Genomic DNA, 16,415 nt, shown 5'->3' with positions numbered 1-16,415 from the left:
GGACCTGACTTCACAATTCACCTTTAGATTATGCTTGTTTCAGGTGAGAGCTTGAAATTCTGACTGACAAAAAAGATGATTGCATGGCACAAAGGATTCGGGGGCAGAGGACACATTCAGATGGTCCAGGCCAGGTGTGGTTGTTATAGACAGGCTTCACAGCCAATTTCCCGTGTCACCTGTTGTTCCACCCTGGATCCCCAGCCTTCTGAAGGCCCTCTCCTCCCTCAGGCCTTAGAGAAGGTGGTGGCAGAAGTGCCAGGCTGCCCAGGGCTGGTACCATGGTCATCGTGCCAGCGGTCCACACAGCGGCGGCGTGCGTTCATGAAGAAGTTGCTGACGGTGCTGAGTTCCAGGCCAAGCTGCTGGGAGATGGTGATCTGCATTTCCTTTGATGGACGCTTGTTCTCCTTGAAGATGGCGATTAGTGTGCGCCGCTGCAGGTCAGTGAAGACCAGGCGCTGTTTCTTGGGCGCCGTGTTGCGGTCCTTGTGTTGCTCCTGTTCTTTGCGCTTGCAGGCTTGGTGCGGATGGCAGCGGTGGGAGGGATAGGAATGAAAGTGGGAGGCAGAGAGGGGAAAGAAAACACAAGCAAGGTAAATATGCAAAAGTGATGTTGTTGATATTTTTGCAACTAAATAACAAAGACAATTGGTGGAGAGAAGTAAGGTTAAGATAAGTAAATACATCATTAGCCAATACTTAAACACATAAAACTAGTTTATACACCAGCAGAGATTCTACAGCTCCATCTCTATTGCCATATTAAAGTTGATTTAAAGCTAATCCATGCCTCCTGCCCAGTGGGAATATTCCTTCCATCCTGCAGAGTGCAGACAGGGAGTCAGCCTGCGGTGAGAGAAAGATGGGGTGAGGAGGGAGGAGGGGGGTGTGGGACTGGCTGTTGCCTGCTAGCTGGAGACACTGCTGTTTGATTCAATATTAATGCAGTTTGAGTCGCAATGGGGGACTGAGTGACTGTTGCACAAAAGTAAGCATTTTGTGTGTGTGTATGTGTGTGTGTGTGTGTGTGTGTGTGTGTGTGTTGAAATGAGAGATAGAGGGAGGGGCCGATGCAAGGAAAGAAAAGATTGGAGCGAAAAGAAAAAAGGTGGAGGAGTAAGACAAAGTGTGTGCATCTGTGAGTGCATGAGTTTGTGTGTGTGTGCGTGTGTGTGTGTGTGCGTGTGTGTGTGTGTGCGTGTGTGTGTGTGTGCGTGTGTGTGTGTGTGTGTACAAGAACCAAAGAGAGGAGCCGAGAAGAGGAGGGTGGGGCAGCGAGTGAAGGAGAAAGAGCGATATTGACCGACTTTGCTGTAGGAATTGGGGGGTTCTCTGTAGGGACTGAGGTCAGAATCCCCCCCCCAGCAGGTCTACAGTCTGCTACTTCAAACAGAGCCCACTAGAGCCCACTCTATTGAGCTCTGAGAGGGTATTTATAACCCACTAGCCCCCTCCCCAAACGCAAACACTTGAGAGGTGCATGCACTGGCTGCTATAAGCCCCTTCCCATACACAGAGCAATTTTCAAAAGAAAACACACCAAGTGTAGTCTTGTGCTTTTGGGAGGGGGTGGTGGGGGGGGGCTGTAGGCAGCGAACACAGAAATTAATAGTTAATAGAATGTTGTATTGTGGGTAAGTGTGCTGTAACTCAAGGTATTTGTAGGAGACGGGTAGAAAGCAGCAGACCAGCGCAACATAAAAGACTGAAACAGCACCCAGAGATGGTGTAGGAGGAGTTGTGTGTGTGTGTGTGTGTGTGTGTACATATGTGTGTGTATGTGTGGAAGGTTAAGGCACCACCTCTGCAGCCACATGTTCCCCTGCTGACTGACGATCGAATCCTGCCAGAACGAACTGTGTGTCCCTCTAAGCTTCCCTACTGTCTCAATAAAACGAGAGCAAATTGGAGAAAGAAAGAGAGAGAAAGATGCCATCCCTGTGGGGTCTCCACCTGCTGCCGTTGGGATTGTCTGATACTTTCATACTCTGCTTCAATAATGTCTGACTCCCACACAGTGTGTACGCGCGCGCGTGTGTGTGTGTGTCTCGATGCATTTAGGGACAGATTTTTCTTCCTCTCACATTCTGTGTGTTTGGGGTGGGGGGGAGGTTGTGATTATGCTGAAGAGGCTGGGGCCAAGCAGTGGCGCTGTGTGTCTAATTACAGTGGAACAGAGCCCATTGATCAGCTATTGCAGTCCAATCTGTTTACTACAGATGTCTAACCTGCACATAGGCCCATCCATCATATTCACATCAACACTGCAGTTATACAAACACATATATATATATAAATATAAATATATCGCACAAACACGCACAGTAACTGCATGTTTGTACGTTCAGTGGATGGATGAACACATATGCTTTGATTTATTATAAGATTAAAGGCGGTCATAATGTTGAGCAGGATGAGGAGGAGGACAATGATGATGTCATTTTATGGTTTGGACTTGGAGCTGAAATTATTCACAGTGTCTGTGAGTTAAGCCTCAGCAGGTCAGATGCTACAGGACAAGAAGGACGGACCATTAAAGCTGTAAGAAATCACATCAGGCTTTTGTCACACTGGTGAGACCTGTGTTCACTGGAAGTAAAGCATCCTCCATCTGTCGCCGTCTTTTAAATGTTATAAAGTTGTTCTAAATATAATGACACAAGCGACACTTGTAAACCCTCAACATTTATGTGTTCTCGTGAACCTGTAAGACCAAACCAAGCTAAATACCAGCCGTTAATTCCAGGGACAGATACTGACCGACTCATACCATGGATTTATCAGTAAATTGATTTGTTTGTCATTCATCAATATGACAACAACCTCTTTGAAAACACATTCTGGAGTCCACTACTGAGAAATCTTTATAATATTTTTTTTGTTTTTTTGTTTGGTTTTATTTGTATTTAGATGTTTTGTTCATGCAAACATCATTTGTGACTGACACACATCCATCGTTTGACAAAAGCTCCTGTGAAAATAAACATTTTATCGCACAATTTCACCAAACATTAAACTGTGTGTGATATTTAAATATAAAGTTATTTTTAACATAAAACCAGACCGATATAATGAAATTGTTAAATTGTTATGGTATTTTATCATTGATTATAGTTTAATCATGTTTTCCAGTTGCCATAAAAAAATGTAATGTAATAAACTTATATCAGTCATTTGGTGATAAAAAAACAATCCTACTACTAAACTAGTTAGATTTTCTAATTTTCCAGAGGAAAACTGACACTCTAGTTATTTTAACACACACAGTCACCTAAAGTAACCACAGTAAGCCAGTCTAGTCGGTCTTTAAGAAAACAAAACGTCTGTATTCAAATCCAGCTGAGCTGACAATTTACTACTGGGTTAGAAAAAAATATGGTTGAGGACGAGGCTGTAGCAAACTGTTCTTTTGTAACATTTATCAATTCAATTTCACACCGGAGAAATCTCTTTTACACAGTTTGTTGAAGTCAGAAACTCTAAATTATCAGACATCATTTTAGAAATATCCAGCTGTAAGGGTGAGCTACTCTTTCAAGGTTTGAAGACACACACTGGATCAGCTCCACAATGACCACCGAGAAATGACTACCCTAGTCAGCAAAGACATGCCATCCCCTCTGGGTTTAACTTGTGAGGAAGAGGATTCATTTCCCAGCAGGACGGTGAGCCTAAACATGTGTCAGAGCTCTACCAGGTCCGTTTGAAGTTCAAGGAGAAGCATCAAAGTGATGCTGACATGCATTACATGTATTTCCCTTCACAGTCACCAGACCTCGACATTGCCGAACATTGAAAAAGTAAAATCCAAAACGAAACCAATGGAATAATGTAAATTCAAATCCACAAAAACGTGAGGCATCAGTGTTAAAGTGTGTTGTATTCAAATGGCAGAAATACAAAATATTTATCACAGTTTGTTCACCTACTAACCTTTAAATGTGCTGACTCAGTGTTTTGACTAAAATACCTGATATTTAATGTGTATTAGTTTATGATAGGCTGTTTTTCCTTTTACAAAAAATATGTATGTTAGAGTAATAAAGTTATTATATACTCTACATATATATATAATCAGTTTCATGAGTTGAATTCTCAGAAAGCTTCCAGTCGGCCTGATTACCTTGACTTCCACTGAGTGACCTTTTCCTCTTGTTCTTTGTCCAGATGTGCGACCTTGCACACAAATGAATAAAATTACACTCGTGCACATTTAATGTCCTGTACCTTAAAATGTAATTTTATAATTTTGCACAAATACATATTATTTTTTTTCTATTGTGATGAAAATGTATCAAATGAGCCTTAAAAGTACAGCACATCATTTTTTATGAAACCTCACTTTTTATATCTTCACAGTCTTGAGGTGTATTCAAAGTCAGTAAAATCCACATGGATCTGTCTAGTTACAGAGAGAGGAATCCTCCAGGATTTGTTTTTGAGTCACTCACAAATCTTTGGTGGTGACTGTCGGTCAGTTTCTTCACTTTACACTTTATTCTCTAAACGCTCGTGATTAAAAACCCTGAATGTAAATCAGTGAGTGCTCTTTTTGGTCTTATCAGCCCATAAGATCTGAGGGAAAGAGAGTCTCTTTCTTGATGTCCCAGCTTCTCTCTCTCTCCACCTCTTGCCACCGGACAGTCACGTCCTGCCACCTCATCGACCGCCTGCTTTGCGCCGTTTCGGTCGGCAGGTGTCGCTCTCGCTGTGGCCCCGGCTGCACGGGGCGCCACAGTGCGCTGCCTTTGCTACAGGCGCTGGATTTAGTAATCAATATCGATCGATCGGTGAGGAAGGGGGCCCTGATTACTGAACCAAGCTCGGCGTAGAAAAGGAAAAAAAAAAATCGATCATTGCAGCTTTTAGAGCTACAGTAGGCACCGAGCAGAGAGACGGACATAAACTCATGCACAAAGAGCAACCGGACAAGAGCAGGAATCCTGGTGTGGTGCTGAGTGTTTTGTGAGGTGCACACACCCCGCTGTACACGGCCAGAGAGAAATGTGATTTATAGGGCTCTCTGTACCGAGCTGTGAACAGGAGCTGACCTACTTTGAATAGATCCCTCCGGCTCCTCGTACATATATAAAGAGTGATTAACTAGCGGGTGTCATTGTTTCAGGGAACATCAGTAGACTATACATTTGAATGCACAATATTCCCCGTCTGATATTACTGTGATCTTATTTCCCATGAATGCAAAGTGCAAGTCCCGTTAATCCTCATGAATGTCAATTCAAGGACCTCCCGGACTGGACTTTTACGGTCACGCATCTTTTCTTTGAATCTATCAAAAACACTTAATGAGTGAATTTGCGCTTTGTGCTCGGCTGGAAACGGCACAACTTCGGCCTATTTCTTTTTCCCACTGATGACATTAATATTCTTTGCTTCACGACAAACCATGCGAGGTTAAGAGAAAGGCCCTGGGTGTTCAATACCGATCGATAGATTCGTGAATAATTCGTGTGTGAAATTCAGTTCGTCCAATTAATTATGCCTCTGAGGGGTGGTGGGGGTGGTGGTGGGTGGGTGGTGGTGGGGGCTGGGCATTCATGAGGGGGTGGAAACACGGAAATACACCAGGAAAGGTACAAGGAAGGAATGTGGCGATCCGAGCTTTCTTTGCGGATTAATATCGGTGAGCCGGGGAGAGGAGCATAAGTAAATTATCATCACCCGCTTTATACCTGCGTTTCCTCCTACGACCCAGCTGTCTTAGGCCTCCTCTGCCCCTGCGTTTGTGAGTCCATCTTGAGCATTAATCATTTATTGATCATCGCTGCCCTTCCTGCTCATAATGAGAAAGTCAAACCGCCTAATATTGCGCCTATGGAGCCATGATTACACATCTGCATTTAAATGTTTGCCTGCTATTCGTTTTTTTTTTTTTTTTCAGAGGCTCCCCGGTTTGAAATTCAATCACGAAGCCCGGTTTGTGATCCCTGTAAAGGAGACGAGGTCAAAGTCTGGTGATTTAATTAATTTACCAATAAACATGTTTACCAGTTACGGTTCGGCGCTTTTATACACACACACACAAACACACACACACTGGGACTATTTGTTGTTGGCATCCTCCTCGTATCCTCACCACCAGCCTGTGCACTGTGCTTGTATTTGCGGTCTCCTCTGTAATGTAAGAGCAATTTGAAGTTTAGGCTTTAGTCTGTTCATGAAGTAACGTTTCTGCTGTTGCTCTAAAGATTGATAATGCGTCTTTACGCACGGACCGACCCCCCCCCTCTCTCTCTCTAGACTGTGGCATTTACTCCATTCAGGCTGCAGGGCAGTGCCAAGCTCTCCCGCTCTCTCGCCAGGCCCAAACACTTCCAGCTCAATACTCCTTAAGGTAATGAGTGAGAATTGGTGTTAATATACTGATAAAGCGACACAATTTGTTTGTTTACCTTCTCGCGCGACTCAGCTGCGAGCCATTTCTTCTCCGGCACTTGAATAACCTGAACTCTGTTCCACCTTCGCCCACCTCAGTCCTCTAACAAGACTGCGCCTGCAACATTTTACCTTCACATTTGCTGGATCAAATCATTAATTTGAATTTCTATGGTGCATGTTAATGCATACACATATAAAAACATCAAAGGTTCATCGCTGTTTGTCGGGTTGAGATGAGACACAGAGCCTCATGTTATTCAGCTGTTTTCTAAACCCCCATGTGTTATTAGCAGGCCGGTGGTAAACCTAAGAAATTGCACAGTGCTAACAAAAAAAATTCAATAATCAGTAAAGGCTGCTGCCTGTGATGATCACACTTCTTATAAGGTTTAAGATCATTAAATGCACTCAGCCATTTAAGCGCATGATTGAGAGAACCACATGACTGAATTTTAAGTTGCATTATTATTATTATTATTTTTTTTTACCAGTGTAATAGCAGCCTTGGTCTGCATGTGCCTCCTATTTGTGTGAGTGCGTCCATTGTTAGAGTGATAGTCTTATCTGCTATTATCATTGATTCTATTCATAATTGCTTTGACCAGTTATGCGTGATAGCGGTAATGATGCTGGTGCTTTATTTTGTAGAGACAGACAGGAAGGCCCAGGCTTTCCCTTCCCACAGCAGGTGAGGGTCCGCCGTGTGCGTATTAGTGAAATAAGAACTTTAACTTTACTTTACTTTAGAGCTGCATGTGTTGGGTTCCTTCATTTGCTGAATATAATTTACCCACATTGTAAATCTGTGTAAAACTGTCGGAGGCTCATTTACACCGAAACACAAAACATTAAGCAGATGTGAGGGACAAAATCCTAAAAGTGAAAGAAAGCGTTATTTATTTATTTATCTTATTTATTTGTTTTGAGGATGCCAGAGGTCAATAATTCCTCTTTTTTAAATTTATTTTATTAATTTTGAGTTGTTTTTTTTTTACATTAGGCTACACTAGTGGATTAATCAACTCCTTATATTTCGCTAAATATCAGCTGTCACTATTTCACTAATTTCTTATTTGTCGCAGGAGAATCAGCAAACTGATCTGCAGTCAGATTGCACCGTTTACTCCCCACGGACAGACCGACAGGTTTTCAATATGCAGGAATTTCCGAGATTCAGTTCAATACAGTTCTCACTCAATCAGGAGAGAAATATTTCTAATACTGCGCTTATTGCACTGATCTAATTTCATTCATATGGTTATTTTCTCCAGTGCAAAACAAAGCATATTAAATTGAAATAAATAAAGTGGGTAAATGTCTTTATTGTTGTGTAGCAAATTGCGTCTTTGATTAAAAAAAAATATATATTATTATTTTATATTTTAGAAGCAAATGTTTACTGTAGCTTGTGCGAAACAGATAAAATCAGGTCAAACACTTCATATTTAATTGATCTATTTATTTATTTATGCATTTTATTATAATTTATTTTTCAGGACAGTGTTAAATTTACTAAATTATTAAGAGACAATGTAAAAATAATTCCTCTAATACTAGTACTAATAGGGCTAATAATAATAATAATTTAGTAATAATAATTATTTAGTTTGTAATATAATTTTAAAACTCTCTTAATCTGAAAAGAAAAACACAAACGCTCTATTACACACACACACACACACACACACACACACACACACAAACCTGATTAAAACACTGCATAAATCAGTGTTTTCGTAGCAACTCGCAAAAACAACAAATTAAACAACTAATCATTTTCGAAAACCCCGCAGTTAATAACATATAATATAAAGGCTATATGGGTTGACATCGATTCATTCATCAATTGATTTCACAGTCGTTTTGTTCCTTTGTTGATCTGTGTGGGGTTGCCCAACCGGAGTTTCAGGTTGCATCTGTGGGTACGATAAGCTGAGTGTGTGTCTCTCTGTGTGTGTTTGCGGTTTTGTTGGGATCGACCCTGTGGAAAGGCTCACCGAGGCTCCATGCAGACCGACTGTATGCTCTCATTTCAAAAAGCCACGGTGAGGCTGAGAAACGATTTGTCAAGCGGGGAATTTGAACATTTCTGCCTTTATCAAGCGGGGATTGATCATTGGATTCAAAAAGAAACTGCACGACTGTGTACTTCACAAACTACACCGCCACATTTAAAGAGAGGAGTTTATTTCATATATGTTACATGTTTTTCTACCTTCTACATGCGGCCACTTCCTTTTTCAATATGTAAACGTGGGAAATAGCTTGAAGGCGTCATTTAGGATTTCTTAACAGCTATTAAGAGGTTACATGTCTTATATATACTTATATTCCATAGGAACTTTACAGTCTCTTCCCTTTAACTGGTGGACATTGTCCGTGCCTTGTATTCTGTGCATTAAACAAACCATTATCGGGCCTTTAGGAAGCGATGGCCTGTCAGGACGTCGGATAAGCAGCCAGTGTGCGTTTGTGCCGCTGGACTCAGGTTTATGAGTGAAACAGGAACCTGTTACTTGTTGCAGACTCCACCGTGCGCACAGCTTGTGTGCAGGCGCGCAGGACGCACAGAGCAGACCCGGTTTTTGGGGCGTTACATAACATTGCTCCATTGACACAATGCTGATGTGCTCTAGTCAACATTTTAATTGCACAACAGTCTGCTCTTTGGAGCAGTCCCTTGCTTTAGCTCTTATGTAAACTACCACAGATTATGCCGGGTCAAAAGCCACAGTATGACTTGTTTGGTCATCACAGTCGTCTCCAGCAGACAGACCCACACAGCGATCAGCCCACGTCTTAAAATCCTGCCTGTGCAGCCATTTGACTCCAGTGCACAAGGACGAATGATCAGATGTAATTATGATTATCTGAGATTTAGGTGCTTTGTGTTTTTGTCTAGAAAGAGAAGCTCACGCGGTGCCATTAACCCTTTGGTGCTAGCCGCGTGCTGTAGTCGACTCTGCCAGCAATTTGATTTAAAGGTCATTCTCTCCTATTGATCGGGTTTGGCGAGGGGGCGACGGAGTAGCGTAGGAATTGATCATCTAAAATAGAAGAGACGGTTTTCGAGACTGTACAGAGTCCAGACCTCTACTGCATTTATAATTGCTAAGCACGCCCCCCGTGTGAATGCTGTGTGTGTGTGTGTGTGTGTGTGTGTGTGTGTGTGTGTGTGTGTGTGTGTGTGTGTGTGTGTGTGTGTGAGAGAGAGAGAGAGAGAGAGAGAGAGCAGACCTCTGCTTGAGTCGGTCTAATCTGATTTTTATTAAAATTACAGGCTTTAGAATAAGCAATAGGAAGGTCGACATGGTCAGAGCAGTGTGCGCAGGACGGAAGAGTGTGGGTGGGGTGTATAATGAGCAAAAAGAGGTTAAATCACTGTGAACCTTAAGTCGTCTCACGCTGCTAATCCTGCTATCACAGAAATGGGGTGGGGTGGGGGTGCGGGGTATCTCTCTGACTTTAAACTCAGCATTTGACTGTTCTGACCAGGGCACGCGGGGAGGTGAGCAACAAGCCCGAGTCAGAGCGCTGGTTTATTAGTCATTCTGTGGTGTGTTATGAAGGGCGAGCTGTTAATGGGAGAAATGGTGTTGCATGGTGGAGATGGAGGGGGTTGCATGGCTGCATGGCGCAGCTCCAGAGATGGAAAGGAGAGGCCGGGGAATGGAAATCGATACAGATTCAGGGCTCGCCAGATCGGCCTTAACAATATGGCGCAGACGCACTCTACATCCCGATCACATACACAGGAGGAATGAAACGGGAAGGCGACACATACGCAGACTGTAGCTGCTGCTGTAATGTAGTGCCGTGTTTAGCAGTCATGCAGGATGGGAGGTCATGGCCTCTAGTTTTTTCGGTAGGTGCTTCTGTTAAACCTTCCATCCCAGGATACTTTCCATTGTGCATCCCATTATGAATTAAAATAATGTAAAGTAGCGTTAATTGACATCAGCGTCCACTTCCAGTCTGCCTCTTCATGCCGGTGTACAGATAATGATGCAAGGCGGGAGATGTCATTCCATCTGGTTTGAGCTACACTGAACCGGGGGTTTAAACAAAATAGCCTCGAGGTATAACCTCAAGAAAATGGCTGTTGCTCTCCCACCAGAGGATTTCAAAGGCGATGCTTGTACATGCATGTCTCAGTACTTACAGCACACGTTGCTGTGCTTAACGAACAACGAGGCTCTGAAACCGCAGCTGCACTGTTTACTCCCCTATCTTCCCCTCACACATCAATTATTAAAGTACCAATCGATCATTTCGCAGGCTAACATCAAGCCATCTCTTCATGAGAAAAAAAAAAAATCCTGTTTTAGGTTATCCCGCATCAATCACATCTTAATGACCCATCCAATTAAACGCATTATCCCGGTTCAAATGACCAAAAAGAGCCACCTTCCTAGACTATTTTAGTTATTTATTTATTTTTCGCTTCAGGAAGGATCAACCCAGATCTCCAGTTTGCATTCTGCGGCTCTCAAAAAAAGCTGGAGACATGATTTAAATGGAAAAACCCCGGTTTGCTTAGCGCTGGACAGAAAAGCAGGATGCACGATGGTGTGATTGACGCGATTGTGCATTGTAATATTGATCGATGGGTGGAAGCTGTTGGATGAAAAATGGTGTTTAGGGCCTACAAGAATGCTATTAACTATGTATTGGTAGAACTCCGGTTCACCACCTTGAACTGTCCTCAAAAAAAGAGGCAAGATCCTGCAGTTCAGGGTGGATGGATGGACGCATGTTTCAGCACCATGGACAGCGCCTGAGATGTTAAACCATCAAACTGACCTGCTGCTCGGAGTCTGCTCTACCTCATAATACTTTCTTTATGAAAATACAGTCATAGCTATGGACTATTCTGTGCAACATGAACACCAAGGGTGCACACACGCAGTGGTTATTTTGTAGAAAGGATTGGTCAGTTTGATATAATCAAACAAGGTAAAATTCTCAATTCATGCGGAAATGATTAACCTCTGCCTAAAATTAAAGTCGCACACTGGGAGGCAAGTAGCTGGTCAAGTCAATAAAAATATATTAACCAAGGTAAATTGAGGCGTTACGCTTTGCAGGAGGGAAAAGTGCGCAGTGTGGCGGGGTTTGTTGGGGGTGGAGGTTGGTGGGGATAGGATGAGTATCGCTCCAGGATTAGGCCTGTGTAAACTGCGTGTAGTCCATTGAAACATGAATAAAGGCCTCCCACCCTCATTCTCAACAATGTTTTTCCTCCGTGTCCTGTGGGTCTTGACCTGCACACCCTGGCACGTGCTCTGGCCATTCAAATGATAATGAAGCAACTGCGCTTTTTTTTTTGTTGTTGTTGTTGTTGTTGTCTTTTTTCCTTTTTGTAAGGGGAAAGGGACCTGGCCATGCCATGGCGCCCCATCACTGTCAAGAGACGAATGAAGGCGTAGGCAGGAATATCAGGCAGTATATGCAAACTATCAGCTATTTCTTTTTTAATTAATGTTATTTGGTGATCTGCTATATTTTCTGGCTGGAAAGACTTCAAGCACAAACATGAGTGTATAACTCAGACCACAAAGGGCAGAAGAGTGACAGTGAGTGGTTCAACATGATTTCAGAAAGGCAAATGATGTGCAGTGGCAGTTTTTCCTTCCACCCTTTCTTTCTTTCTTTTTATCACAGCTGTTCTCTTTCCCCTCTTTTCTGGCTTCCGCCTCCCACTCTCTGCTCCAGGGGAGAGACCAATGGGAGAGAGTGCTGAGGCGGGATAATTGATAGATGCACTGGCTATCCTTATCGATCAGGTCTGTATTGACCCGACCAAATACATTGAGATGGAGTGTGGAATTCAACACAGATGCAAAGACGAATTGTTTTCATCGTTAATGCGATCTTTAAATGCCTTCCAAACCTCCCTTCACCGGTGTCTTTCTTACTTGTGCAGCTTTACAGCGAAGCTGCCTATTTATTTATACAGTAGTCGATTAATTCATGTGCTTAAAATGCTCAGTGTCTGTATCAAAGCTTCCCCGTTCACTTGGCCTTGGTGTTGTAGGTCTGCATAGGAAAAAACACAATAGGTGGGAAAACATGGGTGTTTGCCCTCGTTGCATTAGGAGTTGTTAAGCGTGAAGGACACACATTCCCCCCCAAACAGGACTATCTCTGCTCTGTTTTTCCTTTCAGGAGTGGATTGTCATGTGTGTGTGCAGACACTGGCATTTTCACATTAGCTAAGCAGGGCAGCTGCATTGATTTGTGTGCCTGTGATGAATTTGGAATAGTAATTTGAATTTATTGATTGATGTGGCCGAGCGAATATGGCCCAGCCTCACTTTCAACATCACAACCCCCCACCCCCACCCCAACTCCCACTTCCAACCCACATGCGCACCGAGGATAATGGTGATTTTAAATGCAATAAGTAAAATGTTGCTCCGTGCATTTACATACACGTCATTTGTCATTTGGCTCAGCTGGATTTCCCCCTCAGACCTATGACAACAGGTCAATGCACAGCAGACAATGAAAGGCTCGAAATCTGCTGATTTCGAAGGAAATGTGTTGCAGAAATGTTCAGTGAAATGTATTTTAAAACAGGATAATTCACGATCATGCTCTGTCGCAATTAAGATAAGAGCCGTAATATTATTTTACAACAGTATAGAGATGTGTACGCACGCACGTACGCGCACACCTAACTTCTATAGGCTGTCCTGACCCTGGCCACATTAATATATGCGGTAGGTGTGCAGTGAACAGGACTGTGCCACTCCGTGTCAATTGAATTGGGGGTTTTTATCCTGATGCCGGGTGTAGAAGATATAAAACCCCACAGCCCAATTAGGTTTAACAGCAGTGGCACTTAAAGAGACAATTGTGGAGTGTTTAAATCTTTATTTACCAGAACCCCACTAAATGCGCAAAGGAACAATTTACATGTCATTAAGTGCTTTTCAATAGGGCATTGACTGGAACTAAAATATGCCACTATATCTGCTTAATTGAACTGTTCGCTGAAATACGACACAGAAGAGCTGATTGACGTTTGGAAGCGCTGCACATCTAAACAGGGCCTTTACACAAACATCGATGAGAGGGGACCTCTCGCTCGCATCTCAGTTTTAACCCCAGTGTGACTCTCGTTTTCATTTACGCCCTGATAATCTGATTGTAATTGTTAAAGGATTTAAATGGGGGCGGGGGCGTGGCTTGAAATCCCAGTGATTACTTCAGTTCACAGTCCTCTCTGCGTCCGTTTGAGTCAACACACACAAGGCACCACAAATCACAATAAACACTGTCTCTCAGCTGCAGATTGTCTAAACAGGCCTTCAGATCATTTCTGGTGGACTGGACATCCCAAAGTGCAGAGGAGACAACAGAAGCCAGAGAAAGACGCATCTGTTTGTGTCTCTGTCTTTCAGATCCAAATCGATCATTTATCAGTGCGCTACTCTGAAAGGGGACACCTGGACCTGAAATATTGACCCATAGGAGACCTCCTATGGGTCAATATGCCCCCCCCCCCCCTCTCTCTTTGACCAGGCCTAAGACAGTTCTTGTTTGCAGCGACGCGCTTATTTGACAGGAGGAATATTATTACATCTGGGTTTGTGTGTCCTAAAGTAAACTGCGAGCACACTTCAGCTGCAGTGATCGGAACACGTAGATTTCTTTTACATTTAAAGTAATGGCTGCAAGATTTAATCAATTTGGGTCACATCCTGCTTTGATTTCCTTTGTTTGGTTTGTTTCTGTGTGTGTTTGTTTGTCTGTGAGTGCGTGAGCGAGTGTGTGACTGTAGAGACTGAGGGTGAGACCGAGGATCAAAGTGTATGTATCCATGCTGTAGGTGTGCGTAAAAATAAACGTGGCTGTGCAGAGTGCTTGTGCACTAGTTCTGCTGCTGAGAAATGCCTCCTCTCTTTTGTTTATATCACCCGCAGTGTTGCACAGCGTCTGTTTATACTATCATGGATTGTAGCATCAATCAAAATATAGATTTACCCCAACATTTAACACCCCAACTGTCATGATGAAGTTTTACTCGATACAATCGACTAATAACTTCTAGTAATGTCTGTTTGAGCAGCTATTGACAGTCTCGCCACATTGACTTCTAATTGATCCCTCCACATCACTCAGGTTGGGAGCTGTCTCCTCACTCACCTGCAAGCCTCAGCGCTGACATCCGCTGGAACTCGGGCTCCTGGAGCCACTTCCACATCCTCCTGAAGGTCTCCCGGCCAGACTTGAGTTTACTCCACGGTTTAGGATTCCTCAGCAGGTCGGACAGGGTTCCTTGGGACCGGCACAAGATCCTCTGAGCAAAGATGGCCTGGGGGATGCTGTAACGCTTGAGCTCTGCTGTTATTCGTTGTGCCACCTCCTTGGTGTTTATCTCCTCCACCTGCCCTGACCCAGCTCCCTGCCCGCCTCCCACCACCGTTTGCCTATCCCGGTCTGACAACATGGACCCGTTTGCCTGAGAGTGCGGATGGCTGTGATGGTGTATGCCGTTCAAGGATGTCATGAGCCCGGCTCCGTGGCCCCCGAGACCCCGAGCTAGGTGCTCCTCGCCCCGGGACAGCATAGCTGCGTGAGGCTCGAAGCCCCCCGAAGACAGCATCTTGTCATTGGAGAGGTGAGCTCCGGGACCGTAGGCGCTGAGAGTCTGCTGGGAGCTGTGCAAAGACCCGAGACCGTTAGAGAGAGGGGAGAGAGGCTGCCCCATGCCGGACATGTCTTTGGGGTAGTGGCCATAGAGGTTGCTCATGGAGGCGAGGCTCCGGTCGTCCCTCATCAAGGTGAAGCTGCCGCTGACGTTCCCGGCCGCGAGTCGCTGGTGCGCCGGATGATGGTGAGCATGTGGGTGTGGATGGTGAAATTTCTCCGAGACAGTGGATATGGGGGGCAGGTGCTGCAGCGGCGTCAGCGTGGTGTACGTGCTGCTCAGGCTCATCCCGGAGTCGCACGACATGGTCATTGCCGGATGCAGGGGGCCAGACAAAGCGTGGTCTGTGCGGTAGTCCCCGGCTCCCTCCAGTATCGAGGCCATGCTGGACACCATGGCCGACCGTCCGTGCGACACCAAGTTCCGATGCGACGCCGACGACTGGCGCGCGTGTGGGGAGTTCATTAAGTCGCTCGTTTGATGGGAGTGAGATACACCGTGCAGATTTCCGATGTTTTCCATTGTAAGCTCCATCGTTGAAAAAGATCTTTATTTCCACCCCTCTCGCCACTCACTCGCTTCTCTCCCCCTCTCTCTCTCTCTCTCCCTCTCTCACTGTCTCTCTGTCTCACACTCCTCTCCAATAAATTTTGAACGATTTCAAACCCAAGCCATTGATTGTAGTTGCCTCTCTGCAGTCAATCCAGCATGGTTTTAAAAGATCGGATCCTGGCCCGCCAAACAAACTGCGCCGCAAACCTCTGCTCGGTGCGTGAAGGTGTCTGCGCCTGAACTGGGTTTCTTTCGCTGTGGAGCACCTTCTACTATGCCCAAAGCGCTGCTCGGCTCTCTGTGTGTACATTGACGCGCCCGCGCTCCTGTTAAGATGAGACCGAGTCTGTGCGCATGTGCGCGCCCCCGTGGTGTATCCTCGCACTCGCGTACTCTGTCTGGGGCCAATCTGACGTCACTGCCCCCGTGTCATGGGTTGTACATGTCGCAAACTGAGCCTGAAAATTCCTGAAAAAGAAGAAGATTGCATTAGACTCATGTTGAGATAAAACACAGAACTCCTTTGCAGCGTGTGCAACATTTACACTCAGGCGGATAAGACGGACTCGCTCTCTGTTTTCTCTGATAAAAACAGTTTGACACGGCGCCAGCAGCATGTGATGCCTCTTTTGAAGGTTAAATAATAATTGACATGTGTCACATCGGGCCACGAGTATAATAAGAAAACCACAGCTTGTCTTTACGGGGGCGCACAGCCTCCAACCTCTTATCGTTTTCAGCCTGTATTCATAAATTCAGCTTCTGATGCCCACAGAAAGAACAAGTGGATTTCTACACGGAA

At 44.5% G+C, this 16,415-nt stretch overlaps 1 protein-coding gene across 1 annotated transcript; it reads right to left on the bottom strand.

Annotated features, from left to right (window-relative positions):
* Positions 1–227: 227 nt before the first annotated feature.
* onecut3a (one cut homeobox 3a) lies at positions 228–15,595 on the bottom strand. The gene is made up of 2 exons (XM_026346078.1): positions 14,557–15,595; positions 228–520 (listed from the first exon to the last, which is right to left on the bottom strand). Exons 1-2 carry the CDS (start codon positions 15,593–15,595, stop codon positions 228–230), a joined length of 1,332 nt encoding a protein of 443 aa, XP_026201863.1.
* Between the last annotated feature and the right edge of the window lie 820 nt (positions 15,596–16,415).

Source organism: Anabas testudineus, chromosome 4 (genome assembly GCF_900324465.2).
Source record: "Anabas testudineus chromosome 4, fAnaTes1.2, whole genome shotgun sequence".
NCBI lineage: Eukaryota > Metazoa > Chordata > Actinopteri > Anabantiformes > Anabantidae > Anabas > Anabas testudineus.
The sequence above is the reverse complement of the archived record's forward strand: the minus strand, read 5'-3'. Positions and strand labels throughout refer to the sequence as shown.

Excerpts from the sequence above, each read along its gene's own strand:
- onecut3a (XM_026346078.1), bottom strand. The coding sequence starts at position 15,595 with ATGGAGCTTACAATGGAAAACATCGGAAATCTGCACGGTGTATCTCAC. Across the intron at positions 521-14,556 it reads GTCAGCGCTGAGGCTTGCAG|CCTGCAAGCGCAAAGAACAG; the intron begins GTGAGTGAGGAG and ends ATCCGCACCAAG.